The following is a 23,690-nucleotide window of genomic DNA, read 5'->3' on the forward strand; positions in this document are numbered from 1 at the left end:
AAAATATGTACTACACCATGATACTATTATGGGAAAAAATAGATACTAGAAAAGAAGACTAGGGCGCCCGGGTGGCTCAGTCAGTTGAGCATCTGCCTTCGGCTCAGGTCATGATCCCAGGGCCTCTTCTCCCTGCTTCTCCCTCTTTGCCTCTCTCTGTGTCTCTCATGAATAAATAAATAAAAATCTTTTTAAAAAAAGAAAACTAGAAGAAAATGTTGTATTTAGGTAATGGAATCATGGACCACTTTCCCATTTTCTAAGATTACCAAGTAGTTGTATTATTTTTAATATTACAATTTAAATAGCTCAGCATTTAAATTCAACTGTCCATGAAAATGTTGGTATTTGGATCCATACTGTGCAAAACATCAGGTGTTTTTTGTTTTTTACTTTGCTGGTTAAAGCAATTTTCTCATTTTGGCAGCTATGTCATATAAAAATATGTGTTAAATCTCAGCGAATCTTCCACAGGCAACATGCTGGGCTCCTGGCACTTGGAAGGGGATAGAAATGTGGCAAGCACCCACGTGAGTGCGTGTGCTACATATTCCATACTCTCTCGAGCTAGGCAGATGGAAGAGTGACAATGGGATGGTGGGTCCCAAGCCCTACCACAGCCTGACAGGAGGTAAGCTGCGCATTCCTTGCCACACAGACTTTCTAAGGAGTGAAAAAAGCACTTGCTCGTTAGGAGTTAAGGCTGTCCTACCCAACTTGCCCCTGTCCTTCTTATAGGGTATGAAAAATTCCAAGTTGCCTTTCTGGGCCAAAAGCCGTGCCACCGTTTCCCCCCTTAAACTGTGATGGGTTGGTCACCACAACCGAAAAAGACAAATACCTGATTCATGACTCTGTCTTATTCTCTACCCAGAAGGCAAAATAATTTTATCCTAAAAGGAAACATAGCAGTCAACACATGGCTTCCACAGGGGGGGCAAATCATTTCTGCACGGAGACTTCAACTTCCATTAACTGTGCTTTTAACCTATTGGGGAAGTATTTAACTTCTAAAAATAATTAATTCAAAAGGTACCCCTCTTGTCATACTTAGAGGGGATAGGAGAAAAGGAGCACTAACCTAAAATCAGGCAAGTTTTGCTTGCGATTTTCAAGAAATGGTCTTAGTTTCTAGGCACAAAAAAATAATTAAAACAAGCCATGTAAAGTTTCATGTAGGAAGTGACTGACTTTAAAAAAGAGGGAAGAATAAATAGTACAAACTTAGGGGGCTTATAGAATGACCAAGTCTGGTTGAAAACAGCCTCTGGAACTTCACCTATTAGAACCAGTCTTCCAATTCCAGTCCTCACTAATGAATTAAAATCTGAGTTACTGAAATTTTGGCCACAGGAAACTGAAAAGATGTATTCGCAATGCCACAGACCACCCATGGAGTTAATGCCCCATTTGTCACCTGCTGACGTGCTCTGTACTACTCTGAAACCTGGCAAGGCGTGGAGTTGCTGCCTCATGAAAAAGAAAGCTTAAGAAAAATTGGAAATGGAAGTTTTTTGCTTCCTCCAACTACCAGCCAAGACATCAAAAAAATCCAAAGTACATAAAAGTAGTCTCTCTATTTCGCGAGCAAAATTCGTCTCGTGACTCAACACACCAATGGGGCTGTTGGCATGGCGGATATTCTGTGCCAAAGGCTAGCCTCCCTTTGGCCTGGGACCTCCCTCGGGGAGATCTGGCCATGCACTGCGCTGTTCACGTTGCTCGGAAGTTTCTTCTGCGTTTCTTCTCCTCATGGTGGGGTGGCAAGTGATCCCCTTCCTTATGGGGGCTCCAACGTGAGCCCACTGAGGGCCTAGGCTGCTGCCTAGGAGAAGCCAAAGGCAGCCGTCACCTCTCACGTCTCAACCGTCAAGACTCTTCGCTGAAGTACCACTGACAGCCCCTCCGCCTCCCAAACCAGCGACATAATGGAGGAGCCAATTAGATGATTATTAATTCATGCTACTTTCCGTAAGCCAGGGGTTCTCATCGCCTTGCGTTCCGTAAACCAGCTTGCCACCTGCCCCAGGAATTTACAGCAATCTTTCATCTATCTCCATTGACGAGGGGAAAAAACCTCACACGACTCCACATAACGTTGGAGTCGGGGGAACTACCCCAGCACACTAGACTCAGAAGCGCCACCGGAGCTGCAAATGGTCATTTCAGCTCATAATTACGACGAAACGGAAGGTACGGTGTGCTCTTTCCATAGCTCTTCTCCTTCAGCGTCAGACCTCCTCTAGACAGCAGAAACGCAGCGTTACCGCAGGGTAATCTGTGCCTCTGGACTTTGTGACCTTACACTGTCGCTGGAAGTGCAGCTGCTCTTGGCGTTTGCTTGCGATTCCTTCCCCGGAGGACAGGCTAGGATTTCATACGCCCATCTTCTATGCAGCGACTGCTCTTGATAAGTGGCCAGGATCTGGCTAAATTCTCTTCCTCCCCTAATACAGAGAACAGCAGTTCCTCTAAAGGATTTGCTTTGCTGCCAACTTGGTCTTTAAACATGCACAGTCTCATTCTACCTCCAAGCACGTAAAGATGTTTCCAAGGGAAAGCAGGCGCTTGCGCTGGTCACACACACCGAGGCGGGTGGTCTCCGGGCTGCGGCTGAGGCAGAGCGGGGGCTCCTCTCCCATTTCTGCCCAGAGGTGTGGCACAGGTCTCAGACTCCAGCCTGGTGGAGTTAAGAACCTCCTCTTCAGACACAGTCTCATTCTCTGGAACTGCAAGCTACATGGCTTGTGTTCGTCCCGAGAAAGCATTTTAGAGACCTTTAGCCACCTACTCGCCTAGATGGAGAGAGTAAGACATCCTGGTATCATCAACTTCTCAGACACATCTTTCTGTTTCGATAAAGGGTTTCAAAGGAAATCTGAGTAATAATACTACAGATGGGTGTGACTTTACTCAGGGAACCGCTGATTATTTTTCTCTTCCAAGTCAGATGTGAATTAGATGGGCCAACACTTTGGAAATGCAGAAGATCTTAGGTATTGCTGTTACTATTATTATTATTATTATTATTGTTGTTTTGCTTTTTATTTGGAAAGAACTACAGATTCCCAGGAGGTTGCACCCACTGTGCAGAGAGGCCCGGTGTCCCTATCCCTCGTGTTACCTGTAGCCGGTGTTCAGGAAAAATTTCTAGGCCTTCATTCACTCTTCATGGTGACACCCTGTCTCTGACCAGACCTCTCTCTCACTTCCAACCCTGCTATCGGAGAGGATACCTGCCAAGACTCAGGGCTTGGCCTTTTCTAGGCACTACTGCCTTTTGGGAAAGCTCAGTATCTACTGCACCCAGCGGGGGCTCAGGACCTGCCATTCAGCTGAAGGAGAAATAGTTCTCAAAACCCCATGCATGTCATGAGATCACAGCCCCAAGGATCTCAGACTCAAGTGTGAGTCAGAAATCCCTGGGAGGGCTTGTTAAAATGCAGATAGCAGGCCACGCCCCCCCAAATTGGTCTGATTCAGAGAATTTGCATTTCTAGGGAGTTCCTGAGTGATGCCCTGAACTTTCAGAACTGCCCTCAGTCAGTCAGTGCGTCCCGTGGCCGGTGGGGACCACAGTTACAAGCGGGGGCCTGGCAGGTATGTGGATCTGCCCGTCCACCTCCAAAGGACCACGGCCAACGAGACACTCTCGTCCTCTCCGCCCCCGCAGGACAGCTAGGCCTGGTCTCCAAGCTACGTGTTTTCCCCCTCAGGCCAAAGGCCAAAGACTAAATGTCGCCACCCCTCAGGGACCCTGCCTGCTCTAGAACAAATGGAGACACATTTTCCAAGACAGAAATTCAGAGGACTAGCCTCCATGTGCTCTGTTATCCTGTTGTATAACCCAAAATAACCACAGACCACCTTGCCTATGAAGTCTTGTTCTTTCTCTGTGTCCTGGAGAACCTCTGTGAAAAGCGGGCAGACGGCCGTGGGCTCTTCCCGCTCTGCAGAAGGAGGAAGCACCTTTTCAACGCTGGCCTGCCTGGTCCCGGCACCAGCAGGCCTCACCGACCCCAGGTCCCCTCTGCTTCAGCCCTGAGGGGGATGCAGAGATCCACACGGGCTCCTGCGCGTCCACGTCAGCAGGCTGGGAGAGCAGGATCACGCTGTGCTGCAGGGCCTCCGCTTCCCCAGTAAGCAGCCTCATGGTGGACTGGTGGGCCTGGGCGGACTGGTGGCTGCTTGCTCTGCTCTTGCTCTGCATCTCTGGGGAGGAAACAGGGCTAAGCCCTACATCAGAGGCGTCAATCTGCTACATGAATTCCTTGCTGAAATATGCATCAGGCTGCTTGACTGTACTGACTTGAGCTCGTGAAAGGCCACCCCACAATTCAAACTGCAGACACCTCGCTTCCTGTGCAGCAGGTCTGGGAAGGGAAGCGTCTTCACAGAACAGAGTCACCAGCTACCACCTTTTAGACCAACAGTGGCTGTCAGTTTGTTTCATAACTTCAAGCACTGGGCGGCCACCATCTGTCTGGCTTGTGTGCCGGAGGCTGGGGGGCCCGGGGGCCAAGCCATGTCTCTTCTCTTTGAGGTCTTTGTCAGCCTGTCCACCTCCCCCCCCCCCCGGCCCCCCAGGTACCCTGGCTTCCTCTGGCACAGCCTCCTGAGGTGCCCACAGATGCCGTCTGCAGCCCTGGTCACAGTGTCTCTGAGGGCCACAGCGGGGAGTGAGGGAGGGGCTGCCCTATCACTGTGTCCCCTGGATGAGTTACAGGGATTTGGAGAAAACCAGGGCAGAAAGGACCTCAGAGACCCTTGCATTGACAGAACACAAGTCCAGAGGTGTACGATGGAGGTCAAAACAAGGAGGCAATGTGGGTCATTCAGAGACTAGGCCAAAGTTAATTAACAGAGGTTCATCGAGTCCCCATCAAATCCAACATTAATTAGGCGAGTTAGGGTCCCTGGGCCCCAGCACAGCACAGAGTCCCAGAGATGGGAATAAAACAATACTTTTTCAGTTTTTCCTCTGTTTCAAACAGATCTTCCTAAAATACTCATGAAATTTTCAGAATGAAAGTGAACTTGTGAAAATGAACACATCAAATCCAGGTCGAGCATAGTGACAGGCACCAAGAGCTCTGAAGTGAACTTCCCAGCACCCTTTCTTTTTTTTTTTTAAGATTTTATTTTATTTATTTATTTATTTGACAGAGAGAGAGATCACAAGTAGGCAGAGAGGCAGGCAGAGAGAGAGGAGGAAGCGGGCTCCCTGCGGAGCAGAGAGCCCGATGCGGGGCTCGATCCCAGGACCCTGAGATCATGACCTGAGCCGAAGGCAGCGGCTTAATCCACTGAGCCACCCAGGCGCCCCCCCAGCACCCTTTCTAATCAACTTCCACCACGATCCGCCCAGCGATGTTTTTTGTTTTTTGTTGTTGCTGTTTGGTTTTTGTTTTGTTTTGTTTTTGGCTACTTCAGGTTCGGCAGGATGGTATGAGAATCTGTACTTGGGGAAGAAAGACAACATCACTCATGCCCCCTGCCAGGGGGGGGAAATGGCAACGATTCTCCACTTTCCCATGTGGGTTTAAAGGACCAAGAGACTGGAGAGGTCTCATCTTGGTATTCGGCACAGTACAGAGAAAGGGGAACCCCAGCCATATTTGCATCCCTGCTTTCCTCCATATCCCCCGAGTCCCAGGTGTGGCTGGCTCAGAGCATTCCGAAGGGCTGGGAAAGCCACCTGTGGGGTGGCGCTGGGGCTTCAGTACACCCTCGGGGCCTCCCCCAGAACCCATGTTTCCCCCCGGCTGTTTTCCTAGGGCCGAGTTCCCTTTATACAAAGGCCTCAGTCCCCCTCGCTAGGTGACAAAGCGCAGCGGTTTGCAGCGCTGACCACGCACTGGCTCCCAGCCTGGCTGTATGACCTCCAGCACGGGACCTGACTACGCTGAGCTGGTAGTTCCCTCATCTGTCAGTGGGATCACGGTGTCTGCTCCTAGGGTTTCTGTGACGCTGGCAAGACAGCGGGCATACAAAGCCTACCACAGAGATCAGCACAGAGCGAGGGCTTAAACACTGCTTGCTGTGGGATCATTTTTAGCAGTATCTCGGGAAAAGATACCGGTCCATGAGACGCCTGGTTTTTAAAGAAGCACAGATACCTTACATTTGTCATTTCCCCATATTAACATGGAGCAATCGTGCTGACCCACAGGGTTGCCATCTAAAAAGCAGGAAGCAGAATGACTTGGATTTGAAAATGATGATGGTCACGTTATTTCACCAAACCGGTTGTTAATGAAACATTCAAATGGTATCAGGCACTCGCTAAGTGCTAGAGATTACAGAAAAGAACGGATGCCACGTTGAGAGGAGATGAAGAGGCAGATCTCGGAAGACTTTGAGGACAGTGGAAATACATAACGCGATATAATGATGGATATATGTCAGTATACTTTTATTCAAACCCACAGCACGTATAATACTACGACTGAATCCTAAGATAAACTATGACTCTGGGTGATTTCTAAGGTGTCAGTGGTTCATCACTGGTTAAAAAAAAAGTGCCATTCTGGTGAGCGATGTTGATTATTGGGGGGGGTATGTATGTATGACTCTGTGGGCGCAAAGGGTATATGGGAAATCTCTGTACCTCCCTGTCAGTTCTACTGTAAACTTAAAACTGCTCTAAAAAAGGGAAGTCTTATTAAGCAAACAAACAAAAATGAATGAATGCCACAAAGTTCAAATCATAAAGAGTCACAATCCTCTCTGACAGCTAGAGAAACAGGATTGTCAAGTCTTCTCCTCCAGTCTTCACATAATAAGAGAGAGCTACCATGTTCTGGTTTTTCAGCTTTATGATGTGGGGGATATATCCCTTATGACCCGCAAGGCAAACTGAGGTTTGAGCACCAATCTGGCACCCAGGTGTTCACCATCTACGGGTCATACTTCTCTAGTCTGCAAGACAGAGAGAACACTGGGCCAGGAAGAATGTGACAGCCTAATGAAAATTGCTCAGATATCCCTGAGAACGTCACTATGGTGAGTTTTGTTTTGTTTTGTTTTTTTAAAATCATGATCATGATTCTAACGACAGAAGTGCTTCTCCCGTCAGCACAACAGCTCGGACTGAAACAAAGGCAGATTCACATGGCCCCTTGCAGGAGTACTATGCAAATCTGTAAGGTATCTTCTACAGCAATGAAAAATGATTTGCTCCTTAATCTACATTTCCACTGCCCTCTCTCTATACCTTGATGAGCAGGCTCATTACACTACCACAATTACGTGATTACATCTGCTGTGCCTTCTAGAAAGTGGGTTCCTTACTTTTTTGCATATCCTGTATCTGCCTTAGATTATCTCCGCTAATTTTGTTACTGCATGCAAAAATATTTGCTCAACTGATGTGGTCCCTTTCCCTCTCTTCCAATTTACAATATAAATTCCCAAAGCCAAGACCTCTGAATTACTGGAATTCAGGCGAGTGCAGATATACACCACACCCTATGTCTATTTTTGCTTCCCAACATAAAAATAGCTTGAATGGTTTGTTTCCAATTGTGAGGCAGAATTCTGCCTGCAGTCACTTTAAACAGCCAAGTTCTACTGAAAGAGGCCTGGAAAAAGAGGAGGGTGGGGAATGGAGGTGGGGGAGGGGAACGGAGGACTCTGGAAAAGCCCACAGAGCTGCACAATTCCCATCCGTGTGTGAAACGTAAAACCGAAAACGGTTTCCGTTGGCAGGAATGCGAACCACAAAGGAGCCATGCGAGCCAGGCTCCCAGCATTCCCTCGCACACGCCCTACTGCAAAGACAAATCTACTTTTGGGTGAGGTCGAAAAATGGAACCCAGTGCCAGAAGGACACAGACTCAGGCTGAGGTGATTTCTACAGAGGTGTGGAGGTGGTGGTGGTGGAGAGCCTGGTAGCTAGCCAGAGAAGAGCTGGGATGCGCAGCAACTCAAAGGCGGCCCCATCAATCGCCAGGAGCTCCGCCCCCGCTGTCCTCATGACATGGGGCTCTGACAGCATCGCAAAGCACCCGGTCACACGGGACCAAGTGAGAGTGTGGGCAGCTCTGATGCCCCACCAAGAAAGGCGGCCTGGGACTGTCCCACTGTCACGGAGAAAGCCGAAGGGGCCCGTTCGAACCCTTGGTGCAGCTCCTGACCTACACGCCATCTCAGCTGGTGGGAGACTAGGGAGATCCTGGCAAGCGACCAGCATTCCAACCTTAGAAATTATTCTTCTCCGAGATGCTCCTGTACAGCTCTTCCTCCCCCAATCACATTTTTTTAAGGAATTCCAGAAACTGCAAGAACCTACTTAGTCCAAACCTACCATTCTACAGATTTTCAAACTGAGGACCACAGACCTAAGGCCATGTGGCTCATCTCACCAGGCCTCGAGCCCAGGGGCTTCTGACTCCTAGCAGGCCAACGCTTCTCCAAAGCCAGAAAGCTCCCGCTCCACCGACACTGTCTTTTGCCTTAATGGACTCAATTTGGGGGGGCGGGGGGCGAAGGGTATTTTTTCAGCCCCTTTCCATTCTCTGTCCGCAGGTGACACTGTAGGCACTAAGTTCCCATCCGCTGGCATCCTTATTTATATGAAGCTGTAAACAACAGGGAGAAGAGGGGGAGGGCTGGTAATGGATTTCCACCAGGATGTGCCTGACCTGCTTTTTTTCAACCTCAGTAATTAGAAAGGCAGTGGGTCTGCAGGAATTATTCATATGCCGCAAGAGCCGTACACTATACATTTATGTTAAACATGTCAAACCCGATTGAAATCATGCCTGCCAGCACCATATTCCATAAACACACTTTTCCCCACACAGCCGCCCAGACCTTGCCGGCCCGTTAATACCTCCTCTAATAGCAGTCTTCCATAGATTCAAATCAGGGACGCTCCACTGCACTAATTGCTTGGTGTTAGGTGAGCACCGTGGGTTTAAAAAAAAAAAAAATTAATAAAATAAAACCCCTTCGGGCCATTCCCCTAGAAAAACAACACTCAAACTCTTAATTCTGACTCAAAATTTTCCAAAAATACAGGCACGGACATCAGTGAGGGAGCTCTGAAGCATTATCATGTTGGTGCGGCCCCATCTTTGTGTTTGAAAGCACCGACACCCCCTGGTCATCTTGTCTCAAATTAGGTTAACTAGACCCAGTTTAGTGCTCTGTGGCTGGAAACCATGGTGGCTACAGGATTTAAATAACCATCTTGCTATGATTCTTTGCCAAGAGTTCAATTTTTCCCCCTAATTATTGGTGATAAAGCATCACATTAATTGTATATCACTTAATTTATAGCAATTAACGGTTGATTGGATAATCACTGCATTAATTATTGTTCAGTTGCCGACACTGGGGCCTCTTCAATCTAGAACACACACTTTTAAATCCACGCTGCTAAAAGAGAACAAGGGATCATTTTCATGTTTCACAAGAGAAAAACCACAAAGTTGGATGGTGGAAACTGCTGTGCATTAGGAAAGAGACTTAGCTTCAAAGAACCTTCCTGCACCCTCTGTTGGCCCACAAGAGTACATCACGCTCTCCCTGAATAGATGGGACCTCTGAAGGGTTTACCACGGGCCACCCACTGCCATCATGGAGCCCAGGGGGCGGTGGTGGGAGTCACCCGTCCATGTTTTACAGATGAGATGCCCAAAGCTCCAAGAGGCCCACGCCACTCACTGAGTGGTCCACTTCACCAATCTGCTTTCAGATGGAGCAAGGCATGGACTGACTACGAGGTATCCTCGTGGTGGACAGTCCCCTCATCTGTGTCCATCTAGCTGGCTGTCACGTTACTGTCACTGCTGTACAACTCTGGGAGAATGCTCCTCTCCACACTCCGAATGGAGACGAAAGCCAGATTGAATGATTCTGCGGAAAAAAATCCCATTCCTGGAGAGACACGAGACACTGGCCCGGTATGAGCGCAGGTTCCATCCTAAGCAGCAGGGCTGGTCTGCAAATCTGACCTTGCTGAGTGCCTTTTGGCAACCTGCCCAAGCTCAGCTGTCCCAGGCTCAGTTTACTTCTCTGCACAGTGGCAGGGCCCGGGGGTGCGGGGTGCTGCCTACAGCATCTGTCTCACAGAGGGGCAGGAACCCAGTGAAATAACATGGGTAAAGCAGAGCTTCCCAACTCTCTTTCCCATCGTGGCGCTCACAGAATACGATGGCAAGTGAGTATGGGCAGATGAAGCCAACTGACCCCAGCTTTAGCGGCTCCTAGCACACCTGCCCCCCTCCTCCTGCCCCCCCCGGGGCCAACTCAAGGGCTATAGAGGTGCACCTGTGCACCATTCCTGGCATGCCTGCTGGGAAGGACCGGGCATGGTGCACGAGAACAGTGCCTGGCACCCAGGTAGAGCACAGCATAGCCTTAGTAAGAACCGGGAAGGTAGCAGAGCAGGGATGCATCCTTTCAGGGGCAGCGTTGCTCCCCCTGAGTATCCAGAGCTGCACTGTCCAGATTTAAAGAGCTACATTTCAACTAATTACAATGAAATAAAATAGAAAATTCTGTTCTTCAGGGGTACTGGCCACACATCAAGGGCTTAAGAGCCACCGTGGCTAGTGGCTACTGGATAACCGCATAGGGTAGCGGCGAAACCTCTCCATCAGCCCAGGGAGGTCCGTGGGACAGCACTGAACTATAATCACGCCGTCCTGAGGATGACAGCTCTTCCCCAAAGCCCAGGGGACTGCTACGTCCCTCAAAGCAAGGCCTGTCACCTCATAGAACCTGTGATTGGTGGAACTCTGCCCAGCGCCCTGCACGAGGTAGCAACCCAGTCTCTGACCATGGGGTGGACACTACTAAGATTCAAACCATGGTCCTGCCTGCCTTGCTGTCGCTTGAGGTCCGAGACCTAACACCTACAATAAAAGAAGCCCAGAGAGGGTGGCCCACGGACACCAGAAAGGACACCCGGAGTCCCCTTCCAATGTAAAAATAAATGACTAAAAATTTTTAGTGAAGATTATCCATTCCGGCACAAACCCCAAACTACATAATCAATAGCTGAGAAAATGCCAATTATCCAGGCTCATTTGAAATATTATTAATCTGCACCATGAGCGGCCACTAATCAACAGTACAAATTGTGAAATCACTATTTATTTATTTGCTGGGAGGAAGCACTCCCCATCACATTTAATCAGATAGGAACAGCTCAATTTAGGGCATAAATGGAACAAATGTAATTTTTTTGTGTGTTTTTTTTGTTGTTGTTGTTGTTTATAAAAGAGTAAGGATCCCAAAGAAAGCTGCGAAGAGGCTGCTGCTACCTGTATCGATTCCAAGATCAAAACGTCTCAAGTACCTTAATAAAGCCTGTCATTACACACTCAGACAACATAGACAAAATTATGCTTCAGGTCAAAAGAGGACCGTTCGCAGGAGTCAGGGAAGAATTTTCCCTTTTCTCTTACTACTACGGGACTGGTAAGGGGCACCTCTGAGTCACTCCTCCACGGTCTCTGTCTTCTCCGTCTTCTGGAGACAAGGTACAGCCTGCTGCTTGAAAGAACGAATGGACAAATGAGAAAATGGGGCTTTATTAAAGATGCTCGTTTTCGGGGCTCCTGGTGGCCTGGCATGTCCGCCGGCTCTTGCGAGGACACACGCCCACTGAATTCGAAACACCCGGAAGGCCGTTTAGTTGAACCACCCTCGGGAAGGCTTGCCCTGAACTGATTCGAGAACGAGAGGACCCAGGAGAGGGGCCCAGTACAGGGTCTGGCGCACAGGAGGAATTTCGCAAATGGCTGTCGCGTCGTGTCACTGACTCGGTGTCCTTCGCGCACACAGTGCAGGCAACGCCCCACACAAGCTGCGGCACGATCCAGTAGGTTCTTACGTGCTGCTCCCCCTCCACTTCTCAGAATTCCTTGAAGCCACAGGTTGCCCGGCGACAGTTTCACCTTCACAGGAAAGGACCCGAAGAAAAACTGCTACTAGTTTTCCTCATCTTATTTAACCAAATGATTGAAACAACACAATAAAAACCTTGCTAATACAGAGCCTCCTGTAGGCCAGGCACTGCTCTCAGAGTCTCATATTGAAATAATCGTCACAGGGATCCTCTGAAAGGTACTATTTTTAATCCCCACCTCTGGTGAGAAACAGAGGCCCAGAGATGTGAAGTCACATAACTAGGAAGTGGCAGGGCCGGGAGCAGAACCCAGAGACCCAAACTCTGAAAACAAAGGACAGATGGCCTAGAAGGTTACTTGGTCTTCTAACGGGGTGTGTGAAATCCTCGTGCCCGTGTGACCTCTGTCTGCAGTTCTGTATCCATGTCGCGTTGACAGTAGGGCAGAAAGCTGGATCTCGGTCAGTGTCAAGCAACAACAGCGCGATCCTCCCATGATGAAGGCCTCTGAGGAGAGACATCTGCTTCCTGCCTCTCAGCCTGCCTTTGCTTCCCTTCCCGGGGTGCTTGGCCCCCCCCATCCCTGAGTGTCTCTCAAGTGTGGACCTCTGGCCACCACAGTTAGAAAGGGGACAGTTTCGTTCACCCGGCTGTGGGGACACCCTGTCTCTGTGTCCCAGGAAACACCGAACAGACGCCTTGCCTACTCCGCCCCATCCCTCCTGAAATTTGGAAGCTGTTAAGCTGCCTCTCAAATTTCTCTTTTACAGACTGAATAGCCTCAATTTCTTCAGCCTCTTTTCAGAGGCAATATTTCTCAGCCTTCAGTGATTTTCATTGCTCTCCCCTGGCCTCTCTCCAAGATTCTGTATCTTGTTTAAATAGTGAAGGCCAACACTGAACATGATTTAAGAACAGTCGTGCCTGGAAAAGTAACAAAGGCCCAACCAATACAGACTCTATAAGGTAAATATTTTCTTGAAAAAACACAAGTATTACAATATTAATAATGGGAGGCCGTAAGAATTAGGTTGACCAAATAAAATAATTTCTGTTGCTTGTCATATCATTTCCTCTAATAATTGCGGAGGTTTCTGGGAGACTTCCCTGTCCCGAGAAGTCTTCTCAGAAGCAACTTTGCTCCTCCTCAACACAACCTCAACTTTTCTTCTCAACCTCGGCTCTTCTTTCCTCTGATACAGCAACCCTATCATCACAAGAGGTGGCTATTCCCCTTCTCACAACACCAAGTTTTCCAGAAGCAGCACTTCCTTCCCTGACTTCAACGACTTCTGCTTTTGTTAACATGTCCCTCTACCTGCTGCCCTGTCTGCCCCTCTCTGGGAGCCCTTCAGGGTGCGGGTACTCGCCCTGGGGGCCAGGCAGGACACACGACATGTGGCATGAAGCCCACCCTTCACTGCAGATGCCTTGGAGATGCCGGGGTGACCCCAATCAAGGGGTACAGGGCAAGCCCCTCCACTGGGCCTGGAAGCGGGGGGTGGGGGCAGACGACCTGACTGTCACTGGAGCGAGAGTCGCATCAAGGGCAACGCACGCAAGGAGGAGCCACGGAAGAAACGTGGAAAACACAGAAGCCCTTGGCACAGAGCTAGACACCTGGATGCTCCATAAACAAGCTGGTCTAGGGGCCATTTTAGGAAATGCTTTAAAAATTCTTGAAAATAACCTAAAAGAAGGAGAATGAAGCAGACCACTCAAAAAACCCAAATCCGGGCATCTGAGTGGCTCAGTCGGTTAAGCGGCTGCCTTTGGCTCAGGTCATGATCCCAGTGTCCTGGGACTGAGTCCCACGTTGGGCTCCCTGCTCAGCAGGGAGCCTGCTTCTCCCTTTCCCTCCGCCTGCTGCTCTGCCTAATTGTCTTCTCTCTCCATCTTTCTAATGAATAAATAAAGTCCTTAAAAAAAAAAAAAAAAAAAACCAAATCCTTTTCCCTGCTGCACAGAACCAACAACAGTCTTTCTAAGTACGTGAAGGATACATGTGCTCTCTGATCGGCCGGCCTCAGGGTCCCAGGGGAGACATGTCAGGGGTCTGGGGGCCGCATGCATGCTACCTGTCCACTTGCTCTGGTCCTTCTCAACTCCCCCCTCCTGGTCTTTAGTGAGCTCCTCTGGGTCAGCAGCCGCGTCACTGGGGCCTTCAACATCTTCCACGGCTTCTTCTGAAAGAGAAGAAAAACAAAACGTCAAAGATCAGAAGTGGGACAGAAGATGAAGGACTCCTGGCTCCTGCTCCAAAGAATTACCGACGACCACAGCACACAGATGCCAGTGACTGTCCCCCCCTCCGGGTCCCTGAAAGGCTGACTTTACTTCGGCTGCGCCGAGGTCTAGGGAAGCCGCGGGGCCTTCCCGTCCCTGCTAACTGGGATGAGACTGACTCGCTCGAGACGTGTGGACGTGAGGTATTTCCAGATGGATTCTGAATGCCTCATTGGAGCTTTTAATATTGGAAAGCCAATCTTGCTGAAGAAAGAACTCCCATCTAAATTCCTGAAGTTGCATGCAAGTGTTTTGCACTTGAAAAATGCAAAAAAGGAGCCCCATGTCGGCTCCTGCCTAGCCCCAACCCCAGCACGTCCTGGACCGGGCCCAGACCAGACCCTGTTGCTGACCCTTCAGAGGCCTGGCAGTGTGGGCGCACGTGGCAGACGGTGACCGGAGGTGTTGTTGGTTTTTTGTGTGTTTGTTTTTTAACAGTCGCTCACAGTCTCAAGGATCACAGAATATCAGTGATAGGATTTCATTAATGTGAAGAGTTCTAGAAAACAAACAACATCTGTACAAACAACATCTGTAGGCATGCCAGGTGTCAGTGGCGAGAAGCTAGATTTGCAGAGAAAGGGAAAACTGTGCCAGAGAACCATATATTTTCCTTTTGAAGTCAGTCCACTCTTTACCGAACCCTGGTTTAAAACTAGTCATTGGAAATTGAAAATTTCCAAATTTCCAGTTTCCAACGGAAATTCTCTCCAGCTCAACACATAATGCTTTGGGTGAAGACAGAAGAATGGTCACTTCCAACACGAGCCTACTCCTGAAGTAAAACACGACCTGCCCAAGTGGAAAGGCAGAGGCTAAGATACGCTACAGATGCTGAAGGAAAGGAGGTGAAACATTTCTCTCCTGCTCTCTGGCCCTCTTGATCATCATCCAAAACACTCATTAAGGATGGGTTAAATAAATGAGTAAGACAGGCTAACCGAGGTGGCTTCATGACGACATTATCCGCAGACTTTGAAGAGCATAGCTTCCTGGGATGAGAACCTGGATGCCCACGTCCATCGCCTGCGGCTGCCACCAGCCCGGATACACAAGGACCCGGTGCTGGCCTTGGGGCTCTGACCAATGTCACCCTCTGGTCTCTGGAGCCACCACCCTGCCTTTCGATGTTTCAAGGTGTCATCCTTCCCAACCCTGCTGAAAATAGCTTCTAAATGTCATCACACAAAGGAAGTAAAAGCAGTTCAGAGTAAAATGATCTCAGAGGGTTTATAAAACACTTGAGGAAGAAAGTATCTATTTAGTGTCTGATTTTTCCTAAATTTTTCCCCAAAAAGACAATGGAAGTCCAAGGACTAGAAAATCGAACTTGGCGTCAGGGGACATTCTTTCTTCATTCCCACCAAGAGAGGATTTGTGAGGCAGTCACAGGAACCAGACGAAATCAAAGAGTGCTTATTTTCATCCCCACGTAAGAGGCCTCCACGTCTACTCTGTGTAGTTCCCTTTTGTCTTACTGCGTAGTAAAGTGAACAGCAAGTCTCCCATACGCACCTCATTCAGAGAAAACTCAGGCAACCACGGTTTGAAGTCAATCTGACATACAGTGCCATATTAACACTATACACCGTCAAGTAGAGAAAAAAAAATGTTCTATACAAGTGTTAGTCGAGAATAACAACCAAGTCACACAGTGTGACGCATACTCGATCTTCGTTACGTCCGGGCAGGGTGTTCAATGCACATTTTTTACACTTCTGATAAAACTGTTCAACACCGTAATTATAAAATCCATCGTTGAACGTGATACCAGAATTCAGTCCATCAGTATTAAACTGGGTCTACGCAAAGGAGCTAGAACTTAAAATACAGGCCTTTGTCCCAGTCCATGGTGTGACTCAAACTCTCCATAGCGAGGTAGGTATTAATTGGATTTGATTATACAGAGATGGCTGAAATGGCCTCTCCTCTCCACCACACACACACACACACACACACACACACACACACACACACACACGGAGTCACCTTAGATGGAGACAATCTGACACTTACAAAACAGACAAGACCCTGATGTGCTGAACGGTGTCTGAGGGGCTGCTCTGCAGAGGAGGGAAGGGACTGACCCGCGGGGAGGACTCCTCCAAGGCCAGCACCGCTCTCCTCCACAGCATGTGGGCCACAGCCATCGGAGCACAGAGTGAAGAGGTCAGGTCGCTCTGGCACGCACCCCGGTCCTCTGAGCCTTTCCCAACAAATCGTATTCAGAAGATACAGAGAGTGAAGAGTAAGCACATTGTGGATACGACGAGCAAGGAAACAGCATGGTGCTTTGTGACTATTCCCGGAGCCCTCGCCCGACGAGCCTCGTGGGTTCTCTGCTTTCTTCCCTCCCTGCCCTACTACAGGTAGAAAAGTGAAGGCAGCTCAGTTCCAAGGAGAGGGCAGAGGACAGAGGTGAATTCAGGAACTTTTTGGTTTCTCCCCTCTCTTATTTTTAAGACTTAAATATCAAATCCTTTTCTTTTTCGGTTCCTAGGTTTAACGTTATCATTTGTCACTCATTCACCGAAAGGCTGTTATATGGTTGGTGGAGGGAGAAATGATCAAGAAACTCCTGGACGGCCTTCCTTACAAGGGGGTCAGAGTCCTCACCCCCAACTAAAAGCCCGGTCCCATCGGCTGAGCAGGCACTTCCCTGCAGTTCCACCTTTGACCTACAGGTGTCGCCCTCTGCATGGCGAGGCCTGGAAGGGCAGCTAGCTGCAGGAAGCAGACACTGTCTGGGCCGCCCAACCTGAGCATGTGGAAATAATATACGTCTTCAAGTGAACTGTCTGGTCCTGGGGAAATAAAATAGGACATTCATAAGCAGTTACACCATCTGTCTTTATACCATCATCATCAACAGCAAGAGGAAAAATAGCTCTTTAAAATGGATGAAAGCCCAGGCTGACAGTAACCAGAAAACTGAGCTCTGAATACCATAAAGGTAGAGAAATGATGAAAAAACAGAGATACAAACTATGAATTTGTCTGGACGGCTCAGATCAACAATGCTTTGCGGGCAGGGTATGTTTTGTTGGTCCCCCAAACCTAAAGAAACGCCCACTCACGAAGACCCAGGCTTCGAGCACCCAAGGAAGGGCCTGGTCTCCCTGCACTGGAACCACGTGGGGACCCGGGGAGCAAAGGCATCCACACTCCGACCTCCTGGGGCTGGTTATCTAGGCTTTCTTCCCTTTAGGAATGTATATTTGACACCCATGAGCTGATCAAGCAAGGAGGGGGTTGGGCAATTTCTCCCAGATCACAGATTGCATTTTCTACCCCTGAAGTCAGCGGCAACTGGCTGGGGGTCATTATGGAAGTCGATTTTTTCCCCCCTAAATAATATCGGCTACTGACAGTGGGAACAAGTAAAGACTCAATGGACCGACGATCCGGTTTTATGTGGAAAATCCTGTCTTTCCCCCAGTTGACGAAGTCGCTTCCCTTCCCTAAGACACACAGCAGCGACTGCGCCACTTTTAAGGCTGGAATAGACAAACCAAAACCATCTTTTCCCCAGGAGTTTAATACTATCTCAGAACCAAGCAAAACACACCAGGAATGTTTTCTCAAGGGCAAAGCCAGGACCAGGATGAGGCAGTCATCTCTGCTCCCTACGCCCTGCCTGTGCCTGGCAGGGGGCAGCAGGACCAGCACAAGCAGGTAAGAAGGTCAGCTTTTTAGAAGGCTCCAGAGACCACAACCACCCCTACGGCAAAAGGTGACTTTGATGGGTACACCCCGCGGTGGCCCTCAAATGAGGGCACCCCTTCTATTTGAATGCATTTTCCTGCTGAAGGGCTAGAGAACCAGCAGCAAATCTTGAATAACTGTGAGGTCTTCCTGATACCCCTTCTGCCTTCGACTTCCACACACACAAAACAGTGGCTGCAGGTCTTGAAAAAATCTCTTTCCATCCCTGTCTCCTTTTTACAACTGCTTCTCCCAGACAGCACTTACTAGCACTCGGGCCAAACCCAGCCTCCTCACGCCTGTCTCCTGGCTGAGTGCACAGCCCTCGGGTGGAAGAATTGTGGCAAATATATTCTAAAAGGGCAGGGTTCCTAGGGCACCTTAGGTTTCTGAGGTGATGATACCACAGCTACGGAAAATTTCCCTTCAGTCAGGGTGGTTTTGTTCACCACAAATGCAAACTGTTCTCTGAACCTACCTTATGCTTAGCATGCTGGCGAGGGGGACGGCCTAAATCCCCAGCGTGCGGTGAGATCTGCTCCCGAAGGAGGGGAGCGTGCCAACTGGCAGCCCTGTGGTGATTTGCAACAATTTCATGAACAACCTGGAAACCGGTGTACGAGCGGAGCCCCGGGCAGAAGTGAGAACAGAGGTGGTGTCATGGTCAAGTCGGCGCTCACCGCCACTGCAGTCATCCCGCCCCCCACCAGTGTGTTCCCCCAAGAAGACCTGCGGGGGGAGGGGGGACCCAGTCCTGCTCCCTCAGTACCTAGGGCCCGGGCCACGCCCATCGGGGGGTCCTTCACAAACCACTCTCAGACTTGTAGGAAGGGAAGTCAGTCGTCAATGACTACGATGAGTCCCTCTGTTCCTGACTCTTCACAGGATGACGCGGATCAATTCAAACCTTCCCCCAAACCCGATAAAGTCCCAGGAGTGCCTCGATGTGACAGAAATTTGGAAATTCTCCTAAGAATCAGGGTGTCTGTACCCCAGGCTCACAGGCGATCATGTTACTTAAATACTACAACGATCCAGGATCCCTGAAGAATGAAATTATTCTTTCTTTTTCCTTTGGGGTGAGCCATGTTTGAGGGTGGGGGCGAAATAAAGTACGTTCGCCTGTCGGCAGGCTCAAGAGCTGAGAAACATTAGCTGTCATGAACCACAATCAAATCAGGTTTGAAATATTTAGCAGTGGCTTGGAAAATGCGGTGGTGCAGCTCTGACAGGCGAGATGTGCACAGACACCCACTTTCCATTCTAATGGAAATATCAGGCCTGTTCTGAATATGTATAACCCAGAAAAATGTATTGATTTTTCATTCGGCATTAAAAAAAATGAAATAGCCTGCAGCTGTCAAAAGCCTTTTGTTAAAAGCTCATCTTTCCTGGAATGAGGTTTACCAGAAACAAGTTTTAATTGTATATAGGACCTCTTCTTTGAAAAACAAAATAACCAATCTGCCTACTTTGAAGATAGGGTTAAAGCTTTTCCGTTCTCCATTTTCAACCTAATTAACCAAGGACAACCACAGAAGCCAGCGAAAAAGGCCTACAACAGTAGGACCATCAGGAGTACCACGGAAGGTGGCGGCCACTGACGCCGGTGTCTCAGGGTGGGTAGCAGGTGGGACTCTAGGATGTTCCTTTAAGTCGTGGGCAGGGGCTGCGCTCTGAAGCTACAGATTCAGCAGAGGACACTGTGGCCAGTGCGCCGTCCTTTTGAGATGGTGGTTGGCGTAACTGGAAAACAAGGGTGGAACGTGTGCCCGATCCTGTGGACTTGAGTTATCCACAGGAAACCTCTCAGAGCTGTACTACTTCTACGGAATACGCATGCTTTATTTTGCAAATAACAGGCCAAATCCAATGCTACCCTATAAAAAATGACTGTGAAGGTTGAGACCACTTGCTTCTAATAAGATCCGGCGTGTTAAAATTCTGCTACGACAGAAACTTGTAGCGGGATACGGCGACAATGCTGACGGGCAGGCAACCCTGCGGCTCCCGGCTCTCCAACCCTAGTCTCATCTTCCCTCTCCAAGCCAGGGAGGAAGAGGAGGATGGTAGGATGCTTGTGACCAACTATGTGACCGACTATGTTCTCCCTCCAAGACATTTTGGTAAGCCTGATTTCACTGAATGGTGACCACGGGGCCGACCAGTGGAAGACTCTCCACGTGCCCTGGGCTTCTTCCCAACTGCACAGTAACCCCCAGATCCAGGATGTGATAATCCACTCTGCCACATCCCCAAACACATTTTCTCAAACATTCCCTCCAGGGTTTTATTCCAATGGGGTCTCCTGTCAGCTCAGGCCATGCGGCTGGAGACTGCGTACGACACAGTTTCGAGCAAGTAGGTTTTCTGGTGGACCATACTGCAGTCCCAGAAATTGTCCCTTAAATGAAGGTGGGCTGACTTACCACAAATGTGTAAGTTCTCTTAACACACCTTATCCTTTGCATCTTGGTGAAGGTGACTATATGTTTTCATGCTGACACACGTAACAGGAAACTTAAACTCTCCCCCCAAAAGTTCCTTGTGCGAATCACCTGAATATTACTTTTAATTGCAGGCAAAACTGGTCCATTCTACTTTCTACATCTTAACAGGGTAGAGATTAATCATGGGAAATGCCAAATCACAAGACAAAGGGCCGGGGAAACTGAACTGACACTGGCCAGGGGAACATTCTGAAATCCAGCCATCCCAGTCCATGCAGGAAACCTTAAGAAGTAAAGGATGAGGGCTGGTTGGGGGGTGGGGGGCAGCGTGAAGCAGGCAGGGGCTCCAAGGCTTCAAGTCTGGAGCACTCATTTAATTCATTACAAGTGTAATATTCTCCCACCTTCTCGGGATAAGACTACCATCTCTTTCCCAACAGACATGAGGACACACAGAGATGACGGGCAAGCTGGCCCCCTGCAATCCTGCTTGCCCAGGCCTCTCTCTCCAAAGTCCCTCTCTTGCTTGGGATCTAGGGGACAGAGCAAGGGGGAGGCAGAGGGAGGCCTCCCCTCCAGATGGGTTCTGGTCGTCAGCTCTGTTCATTTTCTTACCAACCTAAGCTCTGTGCCAGGCCAGGCCAGCCAGCCGAGGCCCCTTCTCTATCAGCTGTGGAGAACAGCCCAGAGGGTCTGGCCCGGGGCCGCAGCGGATAATTTTCCCACCCTGGTCACTTTTCAAAAAATAATGTGGCCAAGGTGCTAACTAGTTGTTTTAAACAAAACTGCCTTGTCGAAGGTGATGTTTCTACATGTGGATTTCAGTCCTCTGAGAGAGAAGGGGACGGGAGCAGCAGAGGAAGTGGGGGTCGCGCTTGGCTGGAGACACACTCTCGTCCTCCAGGATGAGCTCTCCTGCACGGAGATCCTTTAAGGGATCATTTTACCACGAGACGTCTTCTGACCACGGGGTGTTCATTTACCAAATACACCTGGGGCCACAGTGCCTGGCATTTCTGAACGCCAGCCTGAAAAGGTGAGTGGAGAGCCTGAAAGGTGGTGGAGGCCTGCCAGCCCTCAGAGAGGGCCTTTGGGAAAAGCTCTGCGGGAAAACCCAGAGCTGAAGGACCTCAGCCTCCTCGCTGCCTCCACCCTGACCTTGTTTCCTGGCCCCCGCCCCCGTGACCCTGCCTTTTGGCACCAGACTTCGAGAATCAACACGCCGAAGGCAACTGCGGGTATTATTAAAATGAATAATTGCAGAATAGAGACCATTTATGCTTTTGTATATTTGAAGATCGTGCCACTGTTTATAGAAACAAGAAAAATGGGGCTCATGTGGCAGGAGGGAGCCTGGGAAGGCCGGGCGTGCCTCAGCCTGCAGTTTGCAGCCCCTCCTGGGTGAGGCAAGGTCTGCCCCAACCAGAACCCGAGCCTGGGGCGGGGGTGGGAGTGGGGGATGGGGCGGTGGGGGGTGGTGTGCGAGGGATAGGGAGGAGGTCTGGCGGGAGGAGTCTCTCCCTTTGCTTTGTGCTCAGCTTCACCTCTGCCTTGAGCATTGACAAGAGGGAGCAACTTACGAGTTGATCCAAAGCGGCCACGGCCTATGGAGGCCTCCCGGGGAAAACGTCCCCCCCTGGCGCTGCCCTCCCAAGTGAACAGCACAGAACGCCGCCGCTCCCAGGGCAAACTGCTGCTATTGGGCAGGGAGGATGGGTCCTGCCATCTTCTCTCTCCCGGGCAAGGCCACTTGGTCCATCTGAACAGTCTGTCAAAACCCTGCTAAAATTAAGGGGGTGGGTGGGGGTCAGGGGAGGAGAGAAAGGGAGGAACCGCCTAGAGCCAGGATGGCAACAAGTTCCATTTATCTGTGTTCTCAGCAAAAGCACCTGGGCTGCCCCCTGCAGAAACGCAGAAAGGATGAAAGCAAATGTGCAGGGACAAAGCACAGGGAACGAAATATGTCAGCGGACTCGCCTGGGGGCTGTTCGCAGGGGGAGCTGGTGCTCGCTCACTCTTTTTTTTTTTTTTTTTAAATAACTGAAAGACGTGAGTTCCAGTGTGTAAAACACACACCTAGCCCTGAGACGGCTGTCGGAATCCACCCCGAACCAGAAACCCAGCTCTGTCGCAGAACGTGGAAGGAACCTGGATTCAGCACGGATTAGCTCCCTTGGATTTCCACAGGGCCCAGACTGCGGCTCTGCTTTCACACATGAAATGGAAAAAGGCAAATTCCCCGAGCATGTTTGTAGCGGAGCGTGATGTGATTGTGTTGTCATTTATGGGAAATAATCGCAGACCCATCTCTCCCCGTCCCCCCCCCCCCATTTTCCAGTCCAAATAACCATGAAAAATTACACTTCAATGTCAGGGCGGCGACAAAGGAGGCGCGCTCTCGGGGAGCTCGGCGGATTTGCAGGGGTTTTTCCTTTCTTTGGACAAAAACTACCTTCAATTGTACTTCATTTAAAACGTGATCTAACAAATGCATTTTGACAAGTTCCTTTCTCTTTTGCTCCTTTCTTTCAAACAGTATTTTGCACAGTTTAACCTCACACCAAACTGGAATGTTCTGGAAAGGAGAGGCATGCAAAATAGAAGGCCCCTGAAACCAAGAAGGGTGTTTTATTTCCCTCTCTGGTAAAAACAAAGTAGTGGAGGAAAATAACGATTCTAACTCAGTATGCTGCTGAGAGCGCACGGACGAGGGGAAGAAGTCAGTCACAGGGCCTTCACAACAGAGCCTCTGATGGACAAAGGTGAGAAAAGCCAAGGTTAGAAGACAGACGGCCTCGATGGAGGAAGAAGGGGCTTCATATGCTTGCTCAGTACAACAGACCATTCCATGGCTTTGGAAGTACAGACTAAGGTGTCTGGGGGTACGGTCAGAATTGGGCGCTCATGCCCACACGGGATGAGGAAGGGAAGCCCCTTGGTGGGGTCCCACTTCCCTGCTAGTCTCCCTCCTCCACAGAAAAGGACATCTTTCACCCAAACAGATCTGCCTGAAAGCTTTTTAATGTTCCAGGTGTGAGGCCTAAGCTGTCCCTACAATCATCTGTCTTTCAATAACACTCTGCTTGAAATAAACACTGCCAGGCCTCCCTTGTTGGAGGGGAGAAGACAGAACAGATAAACACGCATGAGTGCTAGAAAGAGTGTAAATAAAAAAGTTACAGTTTCCATTAAAAAGGTATCGTCCTTCTGGGCTGAAACGGACTTGGCGTGTCAGGGAGAGAGCGTATGCTTAATGCAAAAAAAAAACCAAACAAACAAAAAAACTCCCATTTATTTTTAATTTGAAAATGTTGGAAACACATGGGTGAAAAGAGTCGAGGAAAGCCTGTAAGTGTACTTAAGCATCTATATACAAATGAAGGTGT

The 23,690-nt window shown here is 49.3% G+C and overlaps 1 protein-coding gene across 3 annotated transcripts in view; it reads right to left on the bottom strand.

The window, feature by feature from the left end:
• The window catches only part of ZFHX3 (zinc finger homeobox 3), a 247,003-nt gene that overhangs the window by 34,648 nt on the left and 188,665 nt on the right, over window positions 1-23,690 (bottom strand). For all 3 annotated transcript variants that reach the window (XM_045987319.1, XM_045987318.1, XM_045987320.1), the window contains exon 5: window positions 13,942-14,049. In XM_045987319.1, coding sequence (XP_045843275.1) covers window positions 13,942-14,049 — 108 coding nt within the window. The remainder of the gene's footprint in view (window positions 1-13,941; window positions 14,050-23,690) is intronic.

Source organism: Meles meles, chromosome 19 (assembly GCF_922984935.1).
Source record: "Meles meles chromosome 19, mMelMel3.1 paternal haplotype, whole genome shotgun sequence".
Classification (NCBI taxonomy): domain Eukaryota; kingdom Metazoa; phylum Chordata; class Mammalia; order Carnivora; family Mustelidae; genus Meles; species Meles meles.